At 33.9% G+C, this 11963-nt stretch overlaps 3 protein-coding genes across 3 annotated transcripts; 1 reads left to right on the top strand and 2 right to left on the bottom strand.

Moving 5' to 3' along the window:
* The first annotated feature begins 1178 nt into the window (after nt 1-1178).
* On the top strand, nt 1179-1769 carry LOC148570181 (serine/threonine-protein phosphatase 7 long form homolog). The gene has a single exon (XM_088506882.1). It carries the CDS (start codon nt 1179-1181, stop codon nt 1767-1769), a length of 591 nt encoding a protein of 196 aa, XP_088363008.1.
* A 68-nt stretch (nt 1770-1837) lies between these two features.
* LOC148570180 (uncharacterized) lies at nt 1838-2976 on the bottom strand. Its single transcript, XM_088506881.1, has 5 exons — nt 2843-2976; nt 2489-2794; nt 2277-2432; nt 2059-2192; nt 1838-1965 (listed from the first exon to the last, which is right to left on the bottom strand). Exons 1-5 carry the CDS (start codon nt 2974-2976, stop codon nt 1838-1840), a joined length of 858 nt encoding a protein of 285 aa, XP_088363007.1.
* A 4570-nt stretch (nt 2977-7546) lies between these two features.
* LOC107630069 (uncharacterized) lies at nt 7547-11889 on the bottom strand. The gene is made up of 5 exons (XM_016333095.3): nt 11390-11889; nt 9247-9820; nt 8778-8933; nt 8316-8678; nt 7547-7942 (listed from the first exon to the last, which is right to left on the bottom strand). Exons 2-4 carry the CDS (start codon nt 9790-9792, stop codon nt 8331-8333), a joined length of 1050 nt encoding a protein of 349 aa, XP_016188581.2. The 5' UTR covers nt 9793-9820; nt 11390-11889; the 3' UTR covers nt 7547-7942; nt 8316-8330.
* Nucleotides 11890-11963: the final 74 nt, after the last annotated feature.

Raw genomic sequence — 11963 nt, 5'->3', positions numbered from 1 at the left:
CAACCCCATCATCTCTTTCCCTCTCTGTTTCCCAACCCCACCACCATTGTTGGACTACCGAAAACACATAAAAAAATTGAAAACAATGCCAAAACGAAGAAAAATCAAAGATGTAAATCAACTAGAGCTTCATATTGTTAATTATCTTGGGCATCCTAGTTATGTAAGTTTATATTTTTAATATTTTGATTTAATAAATAAATAATAGTAGTGATAAAATTTTATTATTTTTAATAGTAATATATATTATTATAGCACTAAGTAAAAATTAATCATATATATATATATATATATATATATATATATATATATATATATATATATATATATATATATATATATATATATGATATGGTTACTATTAGGTGTTAGGTGTTAGACATAGATATTGAAGTAGAGTTAATTAGTTAATGTTTATCCTTTTAAAGTTTGTACGAATAGTTAATAATATGTATGTAATGTTAGATTTTTTATTTGATTTGGGTTTAGATTCATGATTATTATTGATTAATATATTCTGAATGGAGTGAATCAATGAATGAATGAGATCTATAAATAAATTTAAAATTTATTATTATTATTATTATTATTATTATTATTATTATTATTATTATTATTATTATTATTATTATTATTATTATTATTATTATTATTATTATTATCGATAGAGAGTTATTAGTATTATGAGTGTTATTATCCGTGGAGAATTGTAATTAGTTATTATTATTAATATTATTATTATTAATATTACTATTAATATTATCATTGTCGGTAGATAATGGTAATTATTATTATTATTGTTATTATTATTGTTATTATCATTATTATTCGTATTATTATTATTTATAGTTATTAATAATTGAGTTTAACATAATTTAGTATAATTTAGACAAATAATTAGGCATATTTATTATGTATGTTTACAATGTATGTATGTTTGATAGGCAATGCAGCTAGTTAGTTATAATAATGGTCATGTAAGGAAAATTATATTATTGTTAAGATAGTTATGTTACATTGGTACTTATAAAGGAAATGTGATTTTGTAGAGTTCACGGATGTTGATATGCGATCATTTGAAGTCGTCCGATCCGTACAACCAAATTGTTGAGGGTCACTTACGGGAGACGGATTTTTATTATGTTTCTCAAATTGGGGTCATCTAGTGTTAGTCAGCAATGATTAATGCTCTGATTGAGAGATGGCGGCCTAAAACTCACACGTTTCATTTTTCGGTTGGTGAGTGTGCGGTGACGTTGGAGGATGTGGCAATGATTCGCGGTCTGCCGACAAATGGTCTTCCGGTTACAAGACCAACCATGAGTTGTTTTGAGGTGATGGAGGCCGAGTGCTTGCACCAGTTTAGAGTTGCACCGAGGAAGGCAGACTGTAGAGGTAGCTTTATAAAGTTGACGTGGTTTAGGGGTTTGAAAGATCGCATAGTGTTGACTGATGATATTCACATTCAGATGTATGTAAAGTGTCACACAATGTTGTTGTTTGAGACTATTTTGTTTGGAGATAAGTCGGGTGCAGCGATGCTCTGGAAATTTCTGCATTTGCTCCGTAACTTCGCGGGGATTATACAGTTTAGTTGGGGTTCGGCATGCCTCGCACACCTGTATAGATCATTGTGTAGGGCAACTCGTGTCGACTGCAAGGAGATGGACGGTCCTTTGACACTTTTGCTTACTTGGGCCTGGATTCGGCTACCATTTCTTGCGCCGATACCTGGCAACCCTCGATTGTTTCCAATTGCAAACAGGTAAAATGAAATGATGTATGAATTGACAGCAGCACTAGAAATTGCATTTTATTTTTGACAAAAATAAGTTACTTACGAGATTGTCTTATGGCAGGTGGCGTAGCTGGGATCGTGAAAACTATGCTTACCGATATCATTCCCTTCCCCACTACAGGAGGTTGTTAGATGAAATGCAAGAAGGACATGTATGTCATTAAAAACTAGTACAATAAAAAACATTCACCAATGAATCACATTTTATCGAGCCGTATTTACTTAGTAAACAGTGGAGTAGAGCTTGTATTTAAACTTACCGATATTGAATATGAGCTTCTGCAAGTAAGGTGCCTTGAACTTCCTTAAGAAGTTCGACTCAATATGCCGGATACAGAACATATGGAAAGCTCTAGGAGGAGACCAAGTCCCATTACTCCGATTAATAGCTGACCTGATAGAATCGTGTCAATCAGAGATAAGACCGACACCATCACGTGTCACCACATGTTGACGCAGGTTACGTAGAAAAAAGTACCATACATCAGAAGTCTCCCCCTCCACTATGGCAAATGCAACAGGCACGATGTTGTTATTACTATCTTGTGAGACTGCGACCAACAAACAACCCTTGTATTTACCATACAAATGAGTCTCGTCCACCTGCACTACTGGCTTGCAATGTCTGAAGGCCCTAATACAAGGGTAATAACTCCAGAAGACTCTATGTAGTACACGGATATCAGGAACCAATTCATCCCCTGGTACACAGGCATTGTTTCAAAGTGAGCCACTGCTGATGGCTCCTTGTGACACATGGCCTCAAACCATATGGGCAAAGCTTCATACGATGCCTCCCAACCTCCGAAAATTGACTCAACCGCCTTCTGCTTTGCTAACCAAGCTTTTCGATAGCTGATGGTGTAGTTAAATTTTGACTGGACTTCCACAATGACTGATTTCACCTTCAAAGATGGGTCAACCTCTACCAACGGCTTAATTGCTTCTGCAACTGTCTTGGAATCCAGTTTCGAATGATCTTGAGAAATTGTCAACCTGGTACAAGTGTGAGTACCATTGTACCTCCTTATCTCCTAGCAGTACTTCTTCTGCATTTTTGTAACCCTGATCAGCCAATCAAAACCTTTACCATATTGTGTACATTTAGCATAGAATGTCGTCGGTTCCAATTCATAAACCCGATAGTCTACGCCTCTACGGATGGTATAGTCTTTCATTGCCTTGATTACTTCCTCCCTTGAACTGAATTCCATCCCACTGTAAATTCACCATCGGCCACAACAGGAAGCTCTGCCACAATCACACTGCAAAATATATCATTATAATAGTCTTTACATTCACTATTCTATCTACATAAGAACTAGTAAATATAACTCACAATAAAGAACTATTAATTAATAAAGTAATCAAATGGTATGGTCATAAACGACATACCTGCATTCATATACTGCGGAAATTCCGATGCATTCATCGCTTCCAAGTCCAACGACCGCATGAAAGAAGGCTCTTGAAACGGCACCGAGTTTGCTAGTGCATTAGCAACCTCTGCCACATCTGGGTTCATGGTGCCATCAGCTCCATCTTCGTCTTTGCCTGGACCAACGATCTCATAGTTACTTTCAAAATCCTCCTCGCTGTCACTATCATAATCTTCCAATTCAATATTTCGGTCCGCTTGAGATTGCTCAAACTCAATATACAACTCGATACACGATATTCGGTGGCGATTCTCCATATACATTGAAAATATTTCCTGCATACTCGCTTCATCTGTCACGTATTTAGTCTGAAAATGAACGAACCCATCAAACACAGGTAAAGGATACCTGTACAAAATACACGATATTCTTCTACATCTTTTTTAGTGTATCTTCTCACAAATCACACCTTTCAATTCATCCAGTGACAACATAAATGGAATAACAACATCTAATGGATTTTCACATATAAATTGAACTCCCTCATATGTTTCTAATAAAATCTGTTCATAACAATAAATTTTTAATACAACTCTATCATCCATAATACTATACTACTTTAAACACTTTCAGTCTCAATAAAATCTAATCTACAGAAATAAAGAAGGATGAGGGAAGAGGAAGAACATCACCTAAATGCAGAGACTCACAGACTGAAGAAGAAGAAGAAATGGGGGTTCTGGGTACAATCTTGGTTTATGTACGCATGACTCACCAAATCGGACGGTCCGACCGGGTGCTCAACGCTCACAATTTTCCACGCATCAGAAATCGCTTCCTCCGATTACATTGCATCCGATTTTCTTCCGGAAACAAATCAGTGGGTCCGATTACAGTGCCACCGGATTAAAAAAATTTTTTGATCCACAAATCCCTGGGACCGATTTGTGTTCCATTAGATTCAAATAAATTAGGCCAGCATCAAATCGGTCCATCCGATTACATATGCAAACCCAGCCAACAAACAAATCGGACTGTTCGATTTGTTTTCCTTTTCCACAGCAGTAAATCGGACGGTCCGATTTCATCCCCCACCAAACTCCAACTTTACGCCGTCACAGTCCTGTAAATCACTCACAATCTCCATAACGCAGGGTTACTCACACTTGGAAATCATATCGAAAAAAAAGAGCCTTTCTAATGCCTATCTAAATCACTGAATGTTGATATTGGTTGTCATTTGTTGATTTTAGAAGTGTTTATGAATTTTGATATTGGTACTTTTCTTTATAAAGGAAGTGAGTGATTGATTGATTGATAAAATAGCAAGAAATTTTAGTCAAATAGAGTAGGTGAGTCAATTTCTGCACGAGAGTCGAAAAAAATAGGTGTAATGTACTTAGGTAGCTTGTGGCTGACTCATTTGTCTTTTGATTTTTGAACTATAATCTTGTATTTTTTTTCTCTTTTCGAATTACATTATCATTAGAGTGTTAACATTATTAATTTTAGTCCATATAATAATACTATTAGTAATTTAGTATGCATAATAGACTATGGTTTAAAATAATACCGTTTCCAGTGGTAAATCTTCTTTATTTATTTCCTTCTATGTGCATTGTATTTTTTGTATTTAGAAAGAGAGTTTTAATTTTTTTAAATAGAAAATAAGAGTTTTTTTTTTTAATGTAAAAATTGGGCAAAATTAGATAGTTTGTGATGTATTCAAAATAACTTATTATCATAAGCTTTTAGAACCACTTTTAGGGAAATTACTTTTTTTTTCTTGAAGCAATTTTTAAGTTTTAACAAAAACATGTAATTGCAGATTTTAGGTATTAAGGGTTAGGTTTGAATGTTTGGAGTAGTTTCATGCAAAAGGTGTGTGTTTAGGTTAATTTATTTGTGCTCAGTCAAAAATTTCTTGAGACATTTATTGAAGAAAAAATATGTGTATTTATTCCCTAAAATTATGTTAAGCAGAGTTGCTCTATATGAAAGTGTGACTACAACATTTCAAATACATTTTGAAACGAGCGATTATAACATTTGAAGTTATTTAGTTATGTGAATATTCTAACTCTGAAAAATTCCTAATGCTTTCATCCTTAATCCGATTGCTATTACATGAAGTTGATCTGTTTGAAAGATACATTTATATTTAAAAAAAACTAAATATACTGTTAATGATTATCTTTAATTTTAAAGACCTATATATGTCCAAAGTTATCTTCTATGTTTTTTATGTGACATTTTTATAAACATTTGTGGTGCAAGAGTTTAAATATCCTACAAAGTATATTCCATCACATCATCTATATTTTTCAGAGTGAATCTTCACTTCAATTGTGATATCATATGATCAACGAAGGAGTTAGAAGGTAACAATATCTAGGTGCAAAGTTAGAAGTTAACAATATCTTTATATGCTTTTTGAAATTTTCTTTCTTTTATGTTCACTATGATTAACTATAAGTTGATTTTGATTTTTTATCTAATGCTTTGAGTTGTTGCGTAATATTCTTCAATGCGATATCTTTTGCTCCATATATTTTATGGGGCTAATACTACTCTTTATTATAGACATTTTTGTTTGACATATATTATGTTATAATAGAATTAATCTCATTTAAAAGATTCATATAATTGCAACATTAAGACTTCGTTCTGTATCATGTTGATCCTCTGTGATTCTAGAATTTTTTAATGCTATGAGATATGTTTGTATAATCCTTTGTACCCCTTTGTTTGGGTCCATATGCGAGTTTTGCAGGGAAAGAAAGAAGAAAAAAGGAGAACAATATTCATGATTAATTTGGTGGTACTGTGTAATAATATACGAACTATGCGCCTTCATTTTTTATTATTTCATAAACAATTCTAATTACTTTTCAATTATTTTGGTTAATCAGTACTTTTTATTTTTATATCATTCCTAAGTGATTTTGTTCTGATTTATTTTCATTTTGTTTTGGTAATCATATATTGATCCAAAAAAGTGTAGCCGAGTTTGTTCAGGCAGGATTTTGTTAGACTGATGTTCTTTTATAGATCGCTAAGAATCTTTCAAATTCAAAGTTTGTTATCCAATTAATTGACCACTTTAAACACATTGGGCAGCATATTTGCATGGTCCTCAAGTTTCTTGGTGATAGGCTGATAGCTTGCTACTATTGATAAAAAACAATCGCTACAAATGCCTTCCATTGAATAAAGTTCGAAAATGTGCAAATGTATTTTGACTGGTTTAGATTACTTGTACAGAGAAGTCTACTAAAAATATTGATGAAATTGATATAAGATGCAAGATTGTAGATTTTGAAAATGCATGTTGGGCTGATAACCCGTTTATTGAAGACATAATAATCCACGGTATATAATCTATATATATAATATTCTTGATAAATTCTTTGTTAAAGTTCTTAAGTTTATGATTCAGAGTTTAATTTTTAGTGTTTACAAATTTGTTTTCTATAAAACCTTTTTTTATTGTTGAAATCTGAAATAGTACTAATATATATTCTATTTATAACATTCTTGATTAATTTGCTTATAAAAATTTTAATATTTAGGAGTGACGATTTATAAATTAGTATTTATGTTATATACTTGATATTTAAAAAAAAAATTCTCTGAAATTTAATGTAATATTAGTTCTTATTATATTTATAATTTATAATATTCTTGATTAATCACGTTATTAGTTGAGATTTAGGGTTTAAAATTTATGATCTAAGGTGTAAATTATTATTATATTTAAAGTTTAAAATTTATGATTTAAGCTGTAGATTTGTACATATTATGTTTATAATATTATTAATTAATTAGATTATCAAGATTTTTTGGTTCAAGATTTAGGAATGAGAGTTTATAATTTAGTTAAAAAGACATAGACTTATTGATAAAGTTTAAAGTAATGATAGTACAGATTTTACATTCACCTGTGAGGGTTAACAATTTAATATGTTCGATATATATTTGGAATTTAATAAGTTTTAATTGTTGAAGTTCAAATAAATATTAGTATATATTATTTGTTTACAACATCCTCACCTAATTTTTTTATTTAATATTTGAGTTTAGGATTTAAGAGTTTTAATTTTATAATTTATATTTCGTATAGATTTATTTTTTGATTTTTTTTAAGATTTTATTGTAATTTCAATATATATTATATTTATAATATTTTCACTTTCCGGAACGAAGTTCTAATGTATAAGATTTTAACTTCAAAAAGTATTTTTTGCTATTATTAGAATGATTAATGTCATTGTAAAAATGATGTTTCATACTTTGAAAAGAATATAAAAAAAAATAACAATTAAAAATTTATAAATATAATTGAATAGAATTTACTACTATCACAAAGTAAAAATATTAGGATAGATTAAACATACTTTTAAATATGATAAATGTATGATTCCGTGCAACTGCACGGGTCCTCAGCTAGTACAACCTTAAACTCCTGTCGAAAACAAAAAAAAGATACAACCTTAAACTACTAACTCAATACATAACCTAAGTTGACTACCTTAGACAATATGTAATATGAAAAAACTATAACCAATACTGTCTAAAGTGATGCCCCAATTGACATTGGTAATGAACCATCTCCTACATCTTGGATCAGTGCCATCACTGCACCACTCTCCACTGATAACAGAATATTAAATAAAAATGAGGAGTTTCATATATAATTTACCATCCTAATAAAATACAAGGTCCTAATGTATAAACTTGAGCTTGAAGGCAATCAGACTCAGACCTGCAATCACAGAAGGAAAAATATATTTCAACTCTATTATTAGTTTTTCGGAGTTTCTTTAGCAGAAAACAAAAAAGTAACAAGACAGATATAAAAAGCAAGCTACAGTTCGATCTCATTAGTTTCACTAAATTCAGTCGTAATTGCCAATATTATACCCATTGGTTTAACACTAACGTAGTTTAAATCATTTTTATCTTATTATTATGCAACAATTCAAGAGAAGGAAGTGTTGCAGGACTCAACAAATTAACTCATCATTCATTCGTGTACTAACGTTTTCCACCTGAACTCAACTATGGACTAGATGAAACCATACAGTTTATGCTTTACACCCAGATGCTTAGTTGAGCACAGAATGATAAGACAATACCTGAAGAATAACAAATCAAATGCTTTTCTCTGCAAGACCATTCAATTTGGTAGAGTTTGCTTCTCGCCAGATTGCTTTCACTTCATCTGTTCGGAACCGCTGGGTGAATGTAGAGTCCTCTAGTGGTGTCGACGCACCATAAGCAAACTCAAGGAGACCAGTATAAGCTATCATTGCACCATTGTCAATGCAATATCTGTCATCGGTGGCAAACAGCCTCCCACCCCGTTCAGAGCACATTGTTCTCATCATCTCCTGCAAACGCTCGTTGCAGCCCACACCACCAACTATAAGGACATCTTTCGAGTCACAATGAGCCATAGCCCGCTCTGTTATCTCCACGAGCATAGCAAACAGAGTCTCCTACAATGTTTAACATTCTTAGAAATCGAAACTCGCAAATTCATAATTTTATAAAGATAACAGCTTACCAAAGAGAAAAGGAGCAGCAAACAAATATACCTGCAGAGAGTAGCACAAGTCTGCAGGTGTGCACTCGTTATTCTTCAGCTTTTCAACTGCAGTCGCTTCGATGTAACTAAGTATTCCACTAAAAGATACATCCATCCCTTTGACAACATAAGGAATGTCAATAAATTTCTCTCCTTTCTTAGCAAGCTGAAAGGCAAGAAAACCATATAAAACAAGTTGAATAGATTGAACCATGAGAACACTAAACACTAAACCCTAAACGCTAAATTCTAAACCATGAGATCACAATCCAGTTAAGCACAATTATAACACTACATTTGTACTCCTCTATGCATATTGTATACTTATCTGGATCAAAGATTGCTACATTAAAGTTCTTAAATGTGTGACTAATTGATTCCTAAAATTTCCATGTTTACATAAACCTTTAAGTAAAAATTGCTACTTTCAACAAACAAAATGATTAAGGAAAATTGCCAACAATGAATTCATAAAAAACCTGCTCAATGTTGTAACCAGGACTGGGATCATTGGAAAGCGTCAAAACCCTAGCGAAGCGATCCAAGCAGTTACCAACAGCAATATCAATGGTCTCACCAAAGATTCTGTAACGACCCTCACTGTATGCAATGACCTGAGTGTTACCGCCACTAACATAAAGCACAACAGGGTCAACGGCACCGGTGACAACCCTACCCATCTCAATATGAGCGACACAGTGGTTGACAGCAATAATGGGCTTCTTCCAAAGCTGAGAGAGGACGCGAACGACGACAGCAGAGACCTGAAGGGGAGCACCCATTCCAGGTCCCTTGGTGTAGCAGATGCAGTCGATGTCATCGGGAGTGACGTTGGCGGTTTCCAAAGCGGATCTGACGAGTGGAAGAACGTGGTGAAGGTGGTGCTGAGCGGTTTCTCTTGGGAGAAAGCCTTGACCGGGAGGGGTTATGTATGTGTGGCGTGGATTGGAGAGGATGGTGCCGTCAAGTGTGACAACACCGACTCCGATTTTGTTGGCTGAACCCTCGAATCCTAACGCTATCATTATCTTCTTTTCACCAAGGTTCTGAAAACTGGACCGATCATCAAACTGCTTTAGTCACTGGTTTAATGGTTCATTGGTCCAACTAGTTCAACGGTGGTTCAACCGAAAAACCCGTTTTAAAATAGAATAATAAATAAATTATAAATATGCAAGTATTAAGTTGAGGGTATAGGGTAGTATGAAGTTTTTCCAATGGAGTGGTGAATTACTCTTTTAGGATTTTCCTTTTTTTATATTAAATGCAAAATTGCAAGATGAAAGCATGATACCAAGCAAGTACAATTCCTCATCAGTCCACAAAATGTTAAAAGAAATATCTGACAAGAATAGGAAGAATATCAAATGAATTATCATAAATCCAACTGAAAAATAAACATCATACTCGGATAAATAAATTTGATAACATTATTAATAACAAAGTTGGTAGTGGACTAGTGCTAGAAAGGCTTCACCAAATGAAGGTGCATACAGGCTTTAAGAGACAATAGACTTGGGTTTGTATAGTAGCATTTTGGATGAGTTGCTTTAAAGACCATTTGGTAAAACTAAGCTTTGAATAGGTACAATACAGGCTTCACCAAATGCTCATAACACACAGAAAGACAGTTTCTCAAGATACATAAATAAGTGCTCATCCTCTGAAAATAATCATCTGAATCGGTATAAGACAGGAAAAAATGACCATAAGTCTCTTTACCCAAGTCAAAATAAACAACCATATCTGAACTCAACAATCAGCATTCAACATCAAACATTACAAAACATTAACCAATAATCATACTAAACCTGCAACTAGCAATTACAAAACAGCAACAAACATTAGTATATTATAAAACATTCCAAAACAGTGATGACACTAAACCTGCATAGTAAATAATCTCAAAGACAATGATCACCAATATCCAGCAAATAAACAATAAATACACAACAACAATTTAGCAAATAAACAAGAATAAGACCTAAATAGAAAATCCAACAAATTAAAGTCGCAGCAACCTAACAATTTGGCAAATTAAAACAACATCAGCCCAACAATTTAGCAAATTATCAACTTAACAAGTTCAAGAACAAAAAATCACAACAAAAAAAAAAAATAAATAAAAGTAACCGAACAACAACACAAGAACAATTAGCAAATTAACAAGTTCACAATAACAGTTAAAATTTACCAGAAGAACACTAATGCAAGTGGAATAATCATGCTAATATGTTTTCTGCAAAGATGCTATTTGTGCAGTTAAAATTTCCTAATTACTATGATCCAATTATTCTAATTTCACATGCAATCAACTTACTAAGTTTCTAAAAGCTAGAAATTATAAAACCAACCAGAAATATGGTTAAAGCATTTCATCAAACACGGTGAGAGCGGTAAAATTAAAACGAAATAAGAGAATTCAAAGCTTAATTTCAACGTGATAGAGAAGAGAACATAACTATTGTAAGTTTGTAACTTTAATTCAGTCTATGAAAAAATCCAAACCACTACCAAATCAAATAATTACTAATTGTAATAGAAATCAGAAGTTGCAGCGTTTGAAGCAGAATATTGGTGTTGTGTGAGTGTATTGTCTGGTGGCGGGTTTAGGGAACTCACGGCGGCGACAAAAGAGAGCAGTTCGACGGCTGGGTGGAGCGCGCGGGTTGGTCGCAGAGTTTGAAGCAGAGCAACGTGGCTTCCAGACGAACGCGAACTCGAACGGTGAACAGCTAGTGAACGCGAACGGTGAACGCGAACGGTGAACGCCGAGCGAACGTGAACGGCGAAGAACGCGAACGAACACGACAGATGAACGAAGACGCGAACGTGAACGGCAAACAAACGGCCACGGAAGCGCGGCTGAGCAGACAAAGACGACGGACGCCGAGGTCGAGGAAGCAGCCGCGATCGGTGACAGCAAACAGGGGTTGAAGACTTGGAGCACGAGGGAAGCTAGATAGACGGACGGATGGCGAACTTTGAGTGCGACGGACGCGGCAGTATGCCACTCCTTGCGGCGGTGGTGTAGGCTTACAATGCTAGGGTTTTTTGGCTGGGGTTGTGTGATTTCTTTCTGAATGAAAGAAAAGAAAGAAAGGGGGAAAGGGAGAAAGAACAAAGAAACGAAGGAGCTTCCGTTTGTGTGTGAACCAGGCGGGTTCCGGTTCGATCCGACCATCCGATTCATCAG

The sequence above is a fragment of the Arachis ipaensis genome, chromosome B3, assembly GCF_059453495.1.
Source record: "Arachis ipaensis isolate K30076 ecotype BB chromosome B3, ASM5945349v1, whole genome shotgun sequence".
In the NCBI taxonomy this organism is placed as follows: Eukaryota; Viridiplantae; Streptophyta; class Magnoliopsida; order Fabales; family Fabaceae; genus Arachis; species Arachis ipaensis.
Note: the sequence above shows the minus strand (reverse complement) of the source record. Positions and strands in the feature narration are given on the sequence as shown.